Below are 18,011 nucleotides of genomic sequence, written 5' to 3'. Positions count from 1 at the left end.
AGTAAAAGACACCAAAGCTCATCACACCAGTGAGTTTCTCCAGGTCTTGGTGGAAAAGGTTCTGCAAGACTATGAACTTAAAAAAGAGCAAGTTCTTTCTGTCGTAACTGACAATGCTTCAAATATGATAAGTACTATTAAGCTAATGAATGAGAGCAATGATGGTGACCAGCAGCTAGAAGAACATTCTGGGTCCACAGACACAGAAATGTTTGAAATAGAGGAACACAGTATTGTAACTGAGGAGTAAACTGAAGTTGCTTCACATGAACCGCAACATGATAGTTTAGATGATCTTGTTGAAACTGTGTCAATATGTTCTTTCATTCATCACATGCGCTGTGTTGTGCATACGGTACAGCTGGCTATAAGAGACAGTCTGCAAGGACATGCTGCTGCACTGATTGGCAAGGTGAGAAAATTGGCTACTGTTGCCAGAACCCCTAAAGTTGACTCAATTTTGAAGAGACGTGCTGGAAAAGGGGCAATTATTGATCAAGCCACACGATGGGGCAGTACTTACTTAATGATTCAGCGCTTGGTTGAACTGAAAACCTTTCTTGTAGACATGGCTAACCCTCAACTGACGCTAAATGAAAGTCAGTGGAATCAGGTGACTGAGCTGGAAAAATTGCTAGAGCACCCATTTACAGTGACTAAAAAATTACAAGCAGAGGACTTAACTCCAGGTATTTTCTTAAAGGAGTGGAAGAACCTGATGTTTCGCCTGTCCCAAAGAGGAGGGTTAATTGCAAGAGGCATTGCTACATCAATGAAACGGAGAGAGGAGCTACTATTACAAAATAACATTCTTTTGGCAGCTGGTTATGTAGACCCAATGCATCGGATTCCTCTAGATGATCAACAGCTAACTAAAGGAAAAGAAGCTCTGTTTGAAATAGCAGTAGGGATGAAAGGGTTGCAGAACAGTCAGGAGGAACAAGAAGAATTTGGTCGTCCTGCCACATCTTCACCCTCATCAACTGATGAAGAATTTAATTTAGAAAAATATTTGGATCACAAGGACCGTGCAAAGCGTTCCCGCATAGAAGAAGAGTCATCCCCATCAAAGAACACAGCCAGTAACATTTCAGCAGAATTTTTCATGTGCACTAAAAGAAATTGAGAAATTTGACCGTTCATCAAAAATAACAGTGCAACAAGCGATTCCTCTGTATCCTGACATTGTCAGAGATGTTGCCCGAGTGGTTACTGCTTTGCCACCAACCCAAGTTAGTGTAGAGAGGTTGTTCTCTGCTCTCAAAATAATTAGATCAGATTTGAGGGCATCCATGAAGGAGGATCTGACAGAGGCAATACTTTTTCTGAGGACAAATTTATAGATTTCTTCTTATTAACTGCATAACAGTGTTTATTGCATATTTACTTACAAGAGTTTATAAAAGTTATTTGCTATATTCTAATTGTATTCTAATAAATATAGTTTTTGCTCTAATGGTCTGATTACTTATATGATGGTGAGAAACTGAATAAGCACGATGTTAATATTTTACAACAGTAAATTTATTGTTACGAATTGGCCATTTATGAAGGAGCCGGATAAAATTCAGGAGTCGGAACTGTGGCTTACAGACTCCACAGCCCTGCTATAGCGCTACAGAGTGCAAGTGTATCTTACGTGTGGAGTTGGCGACTCTTAGTTTGCACCTGTGCACACTTCTCTGGAAGTCACCGTGTGTGTGTATGTATATATATATATATATATATATATATATATATATATATATATATATATACATATACACACACACACATATACACAAACACAATAAAGTTCATATATCTAGATGTTTTTTCATTCTTCACCTTCCAGCTTTTTTTTTTCAAAATATTTTTATTAACAAAATTTTTATTAACAAAATTTTACAGACATTAAAACTACTTTTATAATGTTGTTATACATCAGCTATGTAAGGGAAAGGATGGGAAGGAGAAAACTGGGAAGGAGAGGGTACGGGTTAACATTTGTAACAGAAATAAAACAAAATTAAAAACAAACAAAGGTAAAGAAAGAAAAAAAGCAAAACAAATGTATAAACAATAATAATGCTTTTTGGGCCATTGACCTGGATAGGTCAATACAATGCCCTAAAAAATACAATTGACCATTATATTTTATTACATTTCTTAGTTACATCGTCAACAACAACCACTTCTGAAAAAATTATCAATTTTGGAATTTGATGTTCCATTTATTCCATTTCCTTTCATATTTATGTAAACATCCATTGACTATAGCAAATTTAAAATCTAGAGAGTTATGAAGGCTAAGATTGTCCACAACGTCAGGGAATCTCGGAGTCTCTGAACTTTTCCACATTGCTGCAATTTTATTTTTAATCAACAACAAGATGTGAATAATCACAAACCTTGTTGAACAATGTAATTTTCCGGTGTCCACCGAAAGGAGAGCCGTCTGGGGAGTAAGTACAAAGTCCTCATTAAGCAGATTACCTATATATTCGGACATCTGCTTCCAGAGGTTGGTTAGTTTTGTCCTTCCAGCCTTTTTAATACTTTAGGTGTACTTACTTTTAGGTCACTTATTTTGCCAAAGACATCCTGGATCGTATAAGAGGGTTTTCTATGTTTTTATATCCATAGCACAAACCTATTAAGGCCGGTTTCACACGTCAGTGGCTCCGGTACGTGAGGTGACAGTTTCCTCACGTACCGGAGACACTGACACACGTAGACCCATAAAAATCAATGCATCTGTTCAGATGTCATTGATTTTTTGCGGACCGTGTCTCCGTGTGCCAAACACGGAGACATGTCAGTGTTCGTGGGAGCGCACGTTTTACACGGACCCAATAGAGTCAATGGGTCCGCGTAAAACACGGACCTCACACGGACATTCTCTGTCTGGGGTCCGTGTGCGTGCAGGAGACAGCGCTACAGTAAGCGCTGTCCCCCCCACATGGTGCTGAAGCCGGTATTCATATCTTCCCTGCAGCAACGTTTGCTGTAGAGAAAATATGAAGAATAGTGTTTAAAATAAAGATCCATGTGTCCGCCGCCCCCCCCACCCCCTGTGCGCCCCCCCGCTGGTCAGAAAATACTTACCCGCTCCCTCCTGGTCTGGCCGCGCCTCCTACTGTATGCGGTCACGTGGGGCCGATCATTTACAATCATGAATAGTCGGCTCCGCCCCTATGGGAGGTGGAGCCACATATTCATGACTGTAAATGATCGGGCCCACGTGACCGCATGCAGGAGAAGCTGCGGCCAGACCAGGAAGCAGCGAGGGAGCGGGTAAGTATTTTCTGACCAGCGGGGGGGGCGCACAGGGGGTGGGGGGGGCGGCGGACACATGGATCTTTATTTTAAACACTATTCTTCATATTTTCTCTACAGCAAACGTTACTGCAGGGAAGATATGAATCGCAGCTTCAGCACCATGCAGAGTGGGTACCACACGCTCCGTGTGGTACCCACTCGCCATACGGGCGGCACACGTGTGCCGCACGTATGGCCTCCGTGAGTTCCCAGGCACACGGACACGGATAACTCCGGTACCGATTTATTCCGGTACCGGAATTATCTGGACGTGTGGGACAGCCCTAACAGACAGTGTGCAGGACACAAGGATAAAAGCCATACATGACTTTAACAAGTAAAAGAAATGCATAAAATGGTTTGTAAAAAAACAAGTGTGGTGGAAGGAGGGGAGGGGACTTGCACTTTGTCTCTAGCTTCAATACATTCTCTTGTCTTACCTCTTACATCATTTTGTACATATATATTTATGCATCACTGTCAGTCACCCACCAATTTATTTTTTGTGACTGTGGATTTGTTTGCCCCTTCCCTTCCTTTTTCACCACCCTCCTTTTTTTTTTTTTTTAAAGCAGCTTTATTTATTTCTAAATGTAACGGTTATGTCTTTTATCCTTGCGTCCCACACATTGAAGATCTTGTATTTTTGTGCATGGTGACTAGAAATGAGAGAATATTTATTTGGTTCGGATTACGATCACCATATTTGCAATATTCGTCGAACGCCATTGGAGTCAATAGGAGTCCAAATGAGTGATTATATTCGAAAATGACCGTCAAACATAAATTGGACACAACTATGGTGTGAATATGGCCAATTTGGCGATCTGTTTCTGAACATATTTGCTCATCTCTATTGGTGACACTTTTTTTTTTTTTACATGCTCTAATAGTCATCTGAACATGGGAATGTACAAATAGAAAAGAAGGGGCATGACTCCTGAAACCCAGAGGATACACATCCACTTATAAGGAAAAACTCCAAAATTAAATGTCAATCCTACAAGATAAGAGTCGTGCATCCACATAATGAGGAAATACAAAAATATCATTTTAATAAATGCCAGAAAAGTAAAATAAAAATAAATACCCCAACATAAAGGCAAAGGGGCAACCGCCATCATAGGAAGTATAATAAGTGATATTATAGATACTGCAGTAACAGCGCAGAGATGTGTAAAGAAAGAGAGACAGGCTACTTTCACACTAGCGTCATTTGGCGTCCGTCGCAATGCGTCGTTTTGGGAAAAAAACGCATTCTGCAAATGTGCCCATGTTTTTTTCCCATAGACATTTATTGCCGACGGATCGCGATGTATGGCCACACGTCGCGCACTGGATGCGTCGTGTTTTGGCGGACCGTCGGCACGAAAAAAACGTTCAAGGGAACTTTTTTTGTACGTCAGGTCCACCATTTCCTACCGCGCGTGCGCGGCCGGAACTCTGCCCCTTCCTCCCCGGACTTTGGAATGGGCAGTGGATGCATTGAAAAACTGCATCCGCTGCCCACGTTGTGCCACATTTTCACAACGTGCCTCGGTACGTCACGCCGACGCTTAGCGACAGCCCCGTACCGACGGAAGTGTGAAAGAAGCCTAAGACCTAAAATCTAGTATTGACCACATACAGTGTGAGTCCGGAGCCCAAACACTTTGCAAACAGCAATATGGGCGCTGGATGTCTCACTATTGTGTTTCATGCCTTGATCTTTCTTACAGTCCTTACATCACACTGGTATACGGTGATTTTGACGCCAACGATGTCTGAACGGTTTTATATGAAGTTTCTGGCGCTGATTAAGAATATGACTTTGGTTTGGCAGATTGACTCTAGTTTTTGTGATAATTACTGTAGAAAAAAAGTCACTTGTATAGCAGTATAAGCCTTCAAATTGAAATACAAAATAATTATCTGGGATATTTCATTCCCTAAGGCTACGTTCACATTTGCGGTCAGCGCCGCAGCGTCGGGCGCCGCAGCGGCGCCGCATGCGTCATGCGCCCCTATATTTAACATGGGGGGCGCATGGACATGCGGTGCACTTGCGTTTTGCGCCGCATGCGTCCCTGCGGCGCCCGCGTCCGGGCGCAGAGGACGCAGCAAGTTGCATTTTTGCTGCGTCCAAAATCAATGAAAAAAAGGACGCATGCGGCGCAAAACGCAGCATTGTGCATGCGTTTTGCTGCGTTTTTGTTTGCGTTGTGCGTTGCGGCGCCGACGCTGCGGCGCACAACGCAAATGTGAACGTAGCCTTAGACACTGTAAGGCCGTGTTCACATGTTGCGTTTTTTTTTTTTGCTGCGGTTTTAAGTGCAAATTTTAAGCCTCGTTTTACGGTACCAGCAAAAGCTGAGATTTCAGAAATTTCATGCGCTTTTTTTTTTCCTGATTTTGCAGCATTTTTGCAAACTGCAGCATGTCACTTCTTTCAGTGTTTTTTTTTCACCCATAGACTGTAAGTACAAAAATGCAGGTATCGAGTTTTGCTGCGTTTTTGGTGCAAAAACCTTGAGGAAGTTGCATCATGATTTTTGGGGGAGACACTAAACTTTATCGGTATGCGCAACAGAACACAAAATCGCAGCAAAACCTGCTCTTCTGTCAGCAGAATCTTTACTGTCAAGAGAGCAGGTTTTGCCGGCAGAAACAAAAACACCGCAGCAAAAATGCAATGTGTGAACACAGCCTTAACTAGTGAAAAGCCTAAAAGCATGTGTTATCACACGGGTCGCAGTGGGGGAATGCATTATTTTCTTGGATTAATTATCTCACAAACTAGAACCAATTCATAAAAAGTGATAGGATTTCTAAATTCACCGCCCCCAAAATACCCTAAATCCATTCACAAGACCTGGGCACCTGACATTATTATTTGCAGACCTGTCACTGCACATTACTCTACTATTTGTGACGGTGGCTGCCCCTGTACACACGGTGTGTAAGAATCTCACCCATTCCCACAGCCACGAGCACTCCAGCAGCCGGTGACACGGGCATATAACCGCTCACACAGGCCTATGTGGAGCCGCATGACTTGTCTCCTGCATTAATGATAAACCTTACACTGATGCCCATTCATTACCGGGGACAGGTTGAACGCTGAACTCGGTTTTGTTAATTGCTTCCTAATTCCATGCTAATAAAGCTTTGACAAAAAAAAAAAAAACAAAAAAAAAAACAACTAATGTGGGCACGCTCTATCTTCTGAACGTGTTTGTGCCTTTTGCTATGTAAACTTGCGCCACCTAGCGGCTCCGTGCGATAAGCGCAGTCTATCCAGCGTGCTGTTCCCGGAGGAGTCTTGGGCCCCTCAGTCCGTGGCACGGCGGCCGGTACCGGGCTGGTCAGATGACTCTTCCCGGAGCCTGACATACAGGTGACGTCACGTTCAGTCTTCTGTGTGCGACATTTAGAAGTAGCTGTCAGTCCTGTGCGCCTAAACTTGGGGAGCCTGTAAGGAGGGGCATAAGTGCTGGCACTGGGGACCCTCAGGGGCCACAGCACGGGTATATGGGACTAGATGGCAATTAATGGTGGTACAGGAAGGGTTAACTGCCAATGACAGGGGGCGGGGCGTATAGAACGCTCCTGATCTCCTCGTGTTTGTGGGTTCCTCCCACACTCCAGACACACTAACAGGCTGTGAGCCCCAATGGGGACAGCCTGAGGACTGCGTCTCACTACATTAGCCCCTTTCCCTTTTTTGCATATTCATATTCACATTTCAGACTCATTTTGAATACTTTAGTTGATGATCAGGCACGTGTCATTTTTTTAAAAGCTCTTTTTTTTTTTTAATTCGGCTATTCAAACATTTTTGCCTCCTTTTCGTCATACGTGAGGCCTAATTTTAACGTAATTTCTATATTTGTATTTTTTGTTAGATTGCCTATATTTTTGGGTGATGTAAAGAAAGTGCGAGAAACTCTTGGCTGCATTTCATTTATTTTTTATTTTAAGACCACAAAGGACCCACTAAAACACATTTTATATTGTGATTCCTCTTCTCCTTTGGGGAGTGGAGGCATATAATTCTATTTTTATTGCTGATTTCATCATTATTTATCGCTGAGTACGTTCAGCCTCCTGCCTGTGCTTCCAACCTCTCCAAGCACTTTTGGAATCACATGATCGCAAGGATCGGAGGAAGCGCTGCTACTGTTTCCTAAATTTTGTACAGCGATCAGTAGGGCAGAGAAGGTGAGGAATGGACCGTGGTCCTGCGGCTGCTCAGTATTTTGTGGCCGGATATTGTCGTCATCTGGCACAACATTATGCTTCCGCCATGCCACAATGATGACTTGGCATCGGGCCTACAAATTAGAAGAGGACTTCATCACTGGACAAGGGTCCTATGGATGGATTCGCTCATCTCAAGTAACGAACCGTCTCTGACATACCTGGCTTCCAGCTCCTGCAGTTGCCGATTTTGCAAAGAGTTTCTAAAATGTTGCTGCAAAGTTAGATGTGGATCATCCTGTCATTATTGGGCAGTCCACAAATAGTTAAACAGGGGGCCAGAAACAAGATATACCATGGTAAAAAGAACTCAGTACTCTTTTTAAAGGGAACCTGTCACCCCCAAAATCGAAGATGAGCTAAGCCCACCAGCATCAGGGGCTTATCTACAGCATTTTGGTGCATTCTGATGCTGGTGAGCTTAGCTCATCTTCGATTTTGGGGGTGACAGGTTCCCTTTAAAATTGCAAGGGATAGTCATTCTGTTTATTGTTCACCAATCCAAAAACCTGACTTTTTGGTCAGATTACGAGCTTTCTCAAACTTGAGTACCTTCAACTGGGACTGGAGTGCTGTGTTCTCTTTCCTGCAGAAACAAGATTTAGTCACTGAGATATTTCCATAAGGGCGCAGACAGATGGCCGTATTTCTCGTGCGAGGATCACTTCATATTCCTTGGACTGACGCCGTCGGCTCTCTTGACCTGAGCGTGTCAGCTGCATAGAAATACCATCACGCTATCACACTCAGGTCAGGAGCCCGGCCAGTCTGTGCACTGCAAAGCCATCCCCTCGCACAGGACAGGTCTCTCTGCGCCCCCTTACAACTGTAGTCTTTCGCTATAAACGTGTAGTGATAGACCCGTAGCTCCCAAATGTCCCGGATTCAGCCGGACTGTCCAATCAGAACATCAGGGCTTTGTCCCAGCTTCTAATACCTCTCTCCGATGTCTTGATTCCTCTGCATCTCCTCCTTCATCTGCACTGACTATGATTAGTCACATTTTATCTCTTAAGTCAATGGGAAATCATAGAAAACGTAGTATATATAAAATCCAAAATTTATTTAAATCACCTTAAAAAAGTCAAAATCCGACACCACATCCAGTGGACAGAAGACTCACAAGATGAAAGGGCTGTTATATAGATATCCACATATATGTACCTGATGGACCCTATAATATTCTGTGCTGTACAACTGCCTATCAGCGGAGGTTGGTACCCTATGGGAAGAAGCGTTGTGGCGCCCCTGCTCCACGCTGGCTATCCCTGAAATGCCCTAATGCACCCTACTCAAATGTGTATGAGCATATGGGGAACACTAATACTATACAGAGTAATTCCTACACAGCTAGGGGGTACATAAGAAAGCAATAGCCATCTGAAAGAGGATCGTCATATAATCTAAAAGTGATAAGACACTCTGTAGGTGAGCACCAGTCCAAATATTCAGTAATCATTAAATTGTTAATCCTATTGGTAAATTGGGTCACCATATAGATTCAAAGGGTTTGTTTTATAGTTCCCAAACATAACAGTATTGAAAAAGCATGGAGAAATGGTATATGGCTCTTGATATCATTCAATTTCTCGATTCCTTGGCACAGTTGGCCAGCCGGCTCAGCCACATCTCCACCTTTTGATATAGAAGCTGCAGGAGCCCTGATATAGACCCCTCCAGTGATTCTGTTTGCTGGAGATCTAAATCAACATGTGGCCTATAAGATGGATAAAAGAATGGTTGGTAGCCCATGGCTCCCTAAAAGTATGGTTGGTAGCCCATGGCTCCCTAAAAGTATGGTTGGTAGCCCATGGCTCCCTAAAAGTATGGTTGGTAGCCCATGGCTCCCTAAAAGTATGGTTGGTAGCCCATGGCTCCCTAAAAGTATAGTTGGTAGCCCATGGCTCCCTAAAAGTATGGTTGGTAGCCAATGGCTCCCTTAAAGTATGGTTGGTAGCCCCTGGCTCCCTAAAAGTATGGTTGGTAGCCCATGGTTCCCTAAAAGTATGGTTGGTAGCCCCTGGCTCCCTAAAAGTATGGTTGGTAGCCCATGGCTCCCTAAAAGTATGGTTGGTAGCCCATGGCTCCCTAAAAGTATGGTTGGTAGCCCATGGCTCCCTAAAAGTATGGTTGGTAGCCCATGGCTCCCTAAAAGTATAGTTGGTAGCCCATGGCTCCCTAAAAGTATGGTTGGTAGCCAATGGCTCCCTTAAAGTATGGTTGGTAGCCCCTGGCTCCCTAAAAGTATAGTTGGTAGCCCATGGCTCCCTAAAAGTATAGTTGGTAGCCCATGGCTCCCTAAAAGTATGGTTGGTAGCCCATGGCTCCCTAAAAGTATGGTTGGTAGCCCATGGCTCCCTAAAAGTATGGTTGGTAGCCCATGGCTCCCTAAAAGTATGGTTGGTAGCCCATGGCTCCCTAAAAGTATAGTTGGTAGCCAATGGCTCCCTAAAAGTATGGTTGGTAGCCCATGGCTCCCTAAAAGTATGGTTGGTAGCCCATGGCTCCCTAAAAGTATGGTTGGTAGCCCATGGCTCCCTAAAAGTATGGTTGGTAGCCCATGGCTCCCTAAAAGTATGGTTGGTAGCCCATGGCTCCCTAAAAGTATGGTTGGTAGCCCATGGCTCCCTAAAAGTATGGTTGGTAGCCCATGGCTCCCTAAAAGTATGGTTGGTAGCCCATGGCTCCCTAAAAGTATGGTTGGTAGCCCATGGCTCCCTAAAAGTATGGTTGGTAGCCCATGGCTCCCTAAAAGTATGGTTGGTAGCCCATGGCTCCCTAAAAGTATAGTTGGTAGCCCATGGCTCCCTAAAAGTATGGTTGGTAGCCCATGGCTCCCTAAAAGTATGGTTGGTAGCCCATGGCTCCCTAAAAGTATGGTTGGTAGCCCATGGCTCCCTAAAAGTATGGTTGGTAGCCCATGGCTCCCTAAAAGTATGGTTGGTAGACCATGGCTCCCTAAAAGTATGGTTGGTAGCCCATGGCTCCCTAAAAGTATAGTTGGTAGCCCATGGCTCCCTAAAAGTATGGTTGGTAGCCCATGGCTAATGCACTCTGACTCTGCATGTACAGTCCCAGCTTCTTGTCAGATGTGCACAAGCGCCGGAGCTGCTCTGAGTGAACGCGCACAGCATGTGCTCCGCTGTGTCCCCTCCACTCTGCGCTCTGGAGCATGTGTGCATCTGACAAGAAGCTTTGGGTTTCCTGTAAATTTGTTAGCATCTGTGGACGCCAATACAGGTCTGGGTAGACCCCACAGCGTAACTTGTCCTGGAGTAAACGTCCTGTCTCCTCTAGCTGCACTACTGTCTCTGGGGATTCGGTTGCTGAGACTCCCATCGTTCCCCAAAGTGTGAGTTCTCCAGAACGCTGAGTGCATTGATGCTGCACATATACGCTTCCATTTACATGTGGCTCCAGAGCTTGATTTCTTGCTCCAGCACGTCGGATTGCTACAGTTACTACCTCAATAATGTTTTAGTAAAATCTTTAATATGCTTATTTTTTTTATTTCTACTTTTGTAATAGATACAAATTTTCCCGAATTATTGTCTCCGTTTGCAAAGTTGTGGATTGATTTTACATTATAACTTAAAGGGGTTGTGTAATCATCTTCCTTTAGGAGCGCACAGCTCCCTGGCTCCTTGATGGGTTGGTGCGCTGATGACGATTGACGGTTCAGGCCAGTGATTTGGCTGGGTCGGCCAGTGATTTGGCTGGGTCGGCCAGGGAGCTGCTTTCATAGAAACACGCAGTCTTTGCCTAGGAAAATAGACCACTCTAAGGTTATCGGCGACCTTGGCAACAAATAGTAGAATTAAAAATCCCTCCCTCCATTCTGGAGAGCAGAGATAATTTTTAATAATAGGGATATGGCAAATTTTCTTTGTTATTTTACCCATTTAATAAGATGAGAAAACTCCTTACTGGATGTGAGAACTTCCTAAGTAGGCAAGAGCCATGTTCTAAATGTTCAGTCCTGGAGAATTGTTTTGGTTGCACTTAGTTTAGTCTTTGCACAGCTTCACAAATTGAACATTAATTTATACCGTATTAATTTATACCATTTTTATTATTTATTTTTTTAATATTTTTCACTTTTTGGAAATCATGCCTTTGTTGCTTTTCAGTGTGGAGATTAGCTGTAATGATCTGGAGAAAGGCTGTGCAATATATTACAGGTGGAAGAAGGTAATTTCATTTTTCACTTATATTTTGAGAAGGGCAACAGGCGGCATTTTAAGAACGATTAAGCTTGTGTTCACATGTAAAGATTTTCTGGTTTTATACATGTGGATATTCCAATGTTAATGTGAATTTTCTTGGTTTTCACTGGAGAAATCTCTGGTGAAATTCTGCAGAATAGATCAATTTCCATTGTGAATTTTATCTGCATCATGTGGATGAGATTTGGTAAAACCTGATCCCCTTTACTTATATTATTAATATTAATATTATTAATATGCTGCAAATCTGGATGGAAAAATCTGCAATCCGGTGCGAACAAACCCTGAAGGGGGTTCTACAAGATTAGAAAAAGATGGCTGCTTTTTTTTCTTTGCAGAAATATCAGAGACATTCCGTATATATTGCTTTTAAGTTTAATCTCTGCATACAATGGAGAGGGGGCAGAGGAGATTTCCAGCATTTATCTTGAGCCATATGTTCAGATCATTAGTGAGGATGAGGCTAACCCCCCCCCCCCCCCAACCTAAAAAAAAATAAATAATAATAATAATTGAGAATTTCCTTTCAACTTTGGATTTCTGTAATCATCTGAAGATCCAATCGTGATAATATGATTTATTATTCCAGAAATCTCTTTCGGCACCTGAGTTCTGCGCGTAGAGAACCAATGAAGTACATACTGGTGACCGGTGGTGTCATCTCTGGCATTGGAAAAGGAATAATCGCCAGCAGCATTGGTACCATCCTAAAGTCATGTGGGCTGCGAGTGACCGCCATTAAAATCGACCCATATATTAATATCGATGCTGGGACGTTTTCACCTTACGAGCACGGTATGTTATAATTTATGATCTTAATGGTTTCCTTGTATTCATTAATCAGAATGTCAACGAGTACATGTTCTCGCCAGCTGTATGATCGGCCGATGGAGGACTGTTCTAGGTTTCAGTGTAGACTCAGTAAGAAACGTCAAGGTGCAATTACAGTACAGATTTCTGACCAATTTCGATTAAATCTGGCTAATAACAATCTAGATGAGTTTCCCCCACCATAATGTAATGTCTGTAACTCATAATCCCTCAGACATTTACATTTTTTTCCTAAGTAAAAATTCATCAGTTTAAGGTGTTGTCTTACAATGAGAAGCCCAAGTGATATGCACAGTTGTCATATGGGCGTCATGGTCATCCACTCAGGCTGCCCTTCGATGAGTCAAAATACCTGTAGAAAAAAACATGTGCCCAGATGTGTGTCCACCTACGATATTGACGAATTGGCAGGTTTATAGGTAGCAGACCTGAGGCAGAACCTTTAAAAGGGTTGTTCACTACTTGGACAACCCCTTCTCAATCTGAAGGTTTGCCCCCGTTAAAATAATACTTACCCTGACGGCGCCGGCGCCATTCCAGCAGTATCGGCACTCGAGTTCTTAGGACTCGCATGAGGTTGTTACGTCACGTCAGCTTTGCGCCCAATCATCTCTGACTTCAGTATCCCCGCCTTCAGATGTATTGAACATTAACAGGAAGTCAGGGCTGACTTCCTCTCGATGGTCAATTTGTCCGAAGGCGGGTACAGTGAAGCTGGCGTTGATTGGACGTAGGACTCGTGACATAACAATGTGATGCAAGTGCTGGGAACGCGATTGCCGACACCGCTGGAACCCCGCCGGCGCCATAGATAAGTATGAGTGTTTTTATTTTAACGGGGGCAAATATTCAGTTTGAGAAGAGGTTGTCCAAGTAATGGACAACCCCCTTATAGTTCTTGATCAATGCTGTTCTGTTAAATTGGTAAACATTTTGGACCCGATTGATCAAGACTGACATTGTTCACACCCACCAATCTTAATAAGGGGAGCGTGCTGGAGTCAGACACTCCTGGTTCATGAAAAGGCGTATGAATCAGTAGCGTTGGATAAGCGGTTTACACCCCTGTATTCGCCTCGCTGCTCGCTACAAATCCTACTAGTAAGATTTGTGGCGTAGTGGACAATTCCAGGGCCAGGATCTTCAGTTAAAACCACAAATTTCCTAAGTAAGTATAAAAATGTCATAACCCCTGTGTGGGGAAAATTTGCAAATGCGTTTCAGACGAGCCTCTCATTGCAGCAAAGGATAATGGAGATGATTAAAGATGCTTGTCTGAAACGCATTTGTTAATTAACCCCACCCAGGGAGTGTGACATTTTTAAATTTGTGGTTTTAACTGAAGATCCTGACTCTGGAATCCTTCTTTTTTTCCACTGCACATCCTGAGATGTGTACCAAAAGATTACTAGACAGTCCATAAAAAGTGAAAAAAAATGCACTTACCCGTGTATGCAGAAAGTCACAATTTTATTCGGACATAATTACAACAAAAGCAAGGGAGAGTGTAGAAAAATGCGGACAACGGCCGTTTCGTGCCTCAGCACTTCAACGGGTCCAATACACAAGAGTGTATGCTCCTGAGCTCAGCTACGTATACTGATCCGGTGCTGTCTGGCCTGACCTCTGACCGTCTGACCACGTTTTTGTCTTTTCCCTCCTGTACCACCTTCCTGTCTGTGCCTCTGACCCTCCTGTCAGGTTCTGCAGTCCTGGGGACTGCCCTGGAGTGGTACCTGGTGTCTACAGGCGGCTCAGCCTATCCTCACCACCAGAGGCTCTAGTGAAGACCCAGTAGACACCTAGTCACGTCCCTCCAGGGTAAGCCCGGCCCGTGGCACAGTGGGTCCGCAACCTCTATTGTTACATTCACCCACCAGCATTACATTAGAACAGGGGTGGGAAACCTTTTTTCTGCCAAGGGCCATTTGAATATTTTTAGCATCCTTCAGGGGTTTTACCAAATTATCATCTTTAAATTACCTTGCTATATTTGGTCAAACATTTAATTAGCTCAATCCTAATGTGATGATTGGAACTACTTCTCTTTGGCGCTGATGACCTTTTTTCCGGTCCCCAGGCAGATTCCCGGCCACAGTGCCTGGGCCAGCAGCTGCATTTTGATGGCTGCCAGCCCTTTAGTTTCTTCTTGCTCTGCTAGCACGTGAATGCAAATTTTGTAACTGAATGCTGCAGCACGATCAATGAAAGATTACTTCCTCACGCTGGCTAGTGCCAATGTTAGGACGTATTTTGTGGGAAGAGTTAGTTCGAGATGCGCTCTGGTCATAGAGAAGACAGCTGCAGCCCCATGTCTCCTGTTATATATATGCCACAGCCCCATGTCTCCTGTGACTTATATGCCACAGCCCCATGTCTCCTGTGACTTATATGCCACAGCCCCATGTCTCCTGTGATGTAAATGCCACAGCCCCTTGTCTCCTGTGACGTATATGCCACAGCCCCTTGTCTCCTGTGATATATATGCCACAGCCCCATGTCTCCAGAGATGTATATGCCACAGCCCCTTGTCTCCTGTGATGTAAATGCCACAGCCCCTTGTCTCCTGTGACGTATATGCCACAGCCCCATGTCTCCTGTGATATATATGCCACAGTCCCATGTCTCCTGTGACTTATATGCCACAGCCCCTTGTCTCCTGTGATGTAAATGCCACAGCCCCTTGTCTCCTGTGACGTATATGCCACAGCCCCATGTCTCCTGTGATATATATGCCACAGTCCCATGTCTCCTGTGATATATATGCCACAGCCCCATGTCTCCAGAGATGTATATGCCACAGCCCCTTGTCTCCTGTGATGTAAATGCCACAGCCCCTTGTCTCCTGTGACGTATATGCCACAGCCCCTTGTCTCCTGTGACGTATATGCCACAGCCCCTTGTCTCCTGTGACGTATATGCCACAGCCCCATGTCTCCTGTAATGTAAATGCCACAGCCCCATGTCTCCTGTAATGTAAATGCCACAGCCCCATGTCTCCAGAGATGTATGTGCCCCATGTCTCCTTGTCTCCTGTGATGTATATGCCCCATATCTTCTGAGATGTAAATACCACAGCCCCATGTCTCCGGTGATGTATATACTGCAGCGCCCACGTCTCATGTAATGTCTATACCACAGCTTTATGTTTTCTATGATGTCTATGCCGCAGCCCCATGTCTCTTGTGATATCTATCCCATAATATTGAAAATTATAGCTGTCTAAATATGACAATGCAAAAACTAGTGTCTATTAGTGTGTGACAGCAGCCAAACATAAAAACCTGATATAAATCTGATATCGCTGTAATCGCACCAACCTGAAGAATATAGTTGACTAATCAATTACACTGCACAAGGAACGGCGTAAAAAATAAAAAAAAACAATTCTTCACCTGCTGTTGATTTTTTTCACTCTGCTTCCCAAAGATCGCAGAAAGGCTGTGTGCACACGTTGCGTTTTTTTCGTGTTTTTTCGCTATAAAAACGCGATAAAAACGCATAAAATGCATCCCATTAATTATAATGCATTCTGCAATTTTGGTGCACATGATGCGTTTTTTTCTGCAAAAAAACGCATCGCGGTAAAAAACGCAACATGTTCATTAATTTTGCGGATTTTTTGCGTTTTTCCCGCTATTTAATGCATTGGGAAGCTCTGGAAAAAAACGCAAAAAAAAAAGCCTCAAAAACGCACAAAAAAAGCGTCAAACGCAAGAAAAACGCATGCAGATTTTTTGCAGAAAATGTCCGGTTTTCTTCAGAAATTTTCTGCAAGAAATCCTGACGTGTGCACATACCCTAAGGCTCAGCACACATTTATCCTGCACTCTGCAATGAGCACTTACACCGGGGTTTCCGTGAAAATCGGTGAAATGCGGCATTTAGATGGACCCCTCGGCCGAAGATTCCCTATAATGAGGCAGATGGAGACACCTTGGATGCCATAGGACTTGTGATCTGGAGGTGTCTGTCTTTTTATGTGAGTATAAAAGCGCGGTCGGCCACAGTATTGTGCACTTCTGGACAGAAGGACACCGCTGATCAGAGGCCAGACGGAGTCCAGAGTAACTCTGCTGCCTCATTATAGTGAATGGGGGTTTTAAATGAATCGCGCCACTCAAAAGATTTAGATGGAAACCCCAAAGTAAGTGCTCAGCGTAGAGCGATGGATAAATGTCATCGTAACTGTTATGTAAAATGTTCCTAACAAAACCTTCAGCTCAATCCACAAAAAAAGCAAGTCCCCACTCAAGTCGTCATCTGTTAACAGAAATATAGAGGGGCTTCCACGTAATTGGTAGTACAAAGGCTCTGGAAAGGCGAAATGGCTCCTTGCCCACCAAAAGAAATTCAGCAAATTCTACGCTCCTAAATTCAAATGCCCTCCTCCTTTCTGAGCCCCAATGTGTCTAAACCACATATAGTGCTCACAAGTTTAGCATTTCTGTCGTGATGAGAACCCACCTAACTTACGGGTGCGTGTCTCCAGAAGCATGAGCTGGGCATAATGTACTGGTCACTACAACGTACTGTCACTACAGTGTACTGGTCACTACAACGTACTTAGTGTACTGGTCACTACAACGTACTGTCACTACAGTGTACTGGTCACTACAGTGTACTGGTCACTACAACGTACTGTCACTACAGTGTACTGGTCACTACAACGTACTGTCACTACAGTGTACTGGTCACTGCAACGTACTGTCACTGCAGTGTACTGGTCACTGCAACGTACTGTCACTACAGTGTACTGGTCACTGCAACGTACTGTCACTACAGTGTACTGGTCACTGCAACGTACTGTCACTACAGTGTACTGGTCACTGCAACGTACTGTCACTACAGTGTACTGGTCACTGCAACGTACTGTCACTACAGTGTACTGGTCACTGCAACGTACTGTCACTACAGTGTACTGGTCACTGCAACGTACTGTCACTACAGTGTACTGGTCACTGCAACGTACTGTCACTACAGTGTACTGGTCACTGCAACGTACTGTCACTACAGTGTACTGGTCACTACAACGTACTGTCACTACAGTGTACTGGTCACTGCAACGTACTGTCACTACAGTGTACTGGTCACTGCAACGTACTGTCACTACAGTGTACTGGTCACTACAACGTACTGGTCACAACAGTGTACTGGTCACTGCAACGTACTGTCACTACAGTGTACTGGTCACTACAACATACTGGTCACAACAATGGCAGTTTGCAATTTTCTCTCAGCAACATTCACTGCTAAGCAGTACTGTACAGCCACATATGGGGTATTTCTACATTTAAAGTCAAAGAGTGTCATAGGACTATGGGAAAACCATTCATGTGCTAAACATATAATCCCTTTAAAAGCAATATATTTATTAATTACGCATTAAAAATCACCACCCAGTGTGAAGACAAA

At 43.8% G+C, this 18,011-nt stretch overlaps 1 protein-coding gene across 4 annotated transcripts in view; it reads left to right on the top strand.

Annotated features, from left to right (window-relative positions):
* The first annotated feature begins 6,517 nt into the window (after positions 1-6,517).
* CTPS2 (CTP synthase 2) overlaps positions 6,518-18,011 on the top strand; it is a 187,962-nt gene continuing 176,468 nt past the window's right edge. The window contains exons 1-3 of one of the 4 annotated variants that reach the window (XM_077294205.1): positions 6,518-6,676; positions 11,670-11,730; positions 12,355-12,560. In XM_077294205.1, the coding sequence (XP_077150320.1) occupies positions 11,687-11,730; positions 12,355-12,560 (250 nt within the window). In that variant the 5' untranslated portion in view covers positions 6,518-6,676; positions 11,670-11,686. Of the gene's footprint in view, positions 6,677-7,146; positions 7,501-11,669; positions 11,731-12,354; positions 12,561-18,011 lie in introns of those variants that run through there. The other 3 variants (XM_077294203.1, XM_077294204.1, XM_077294206.1) reach the window with 3 other exon arrangements.

The sequence above is a fragment of the Ranitomeya variabilis genome, chromosome 3, assembly GCF_051348905.1.
Source record: "Ranitomeya variabilis isolate aRanVar5 chromosome 3, aRanVar5.hap1, whole genome shotgun sequence".
Lineage (NCBI taxonomy): Eukaryota > Metazoa > Chordata > Amphibia > Anura > Dendrobatidae > Ranitomeya > Ranitomeya variabilis.
This window is presented reverse-complemented; position numbering and strand designations above follow the sequence as displayed.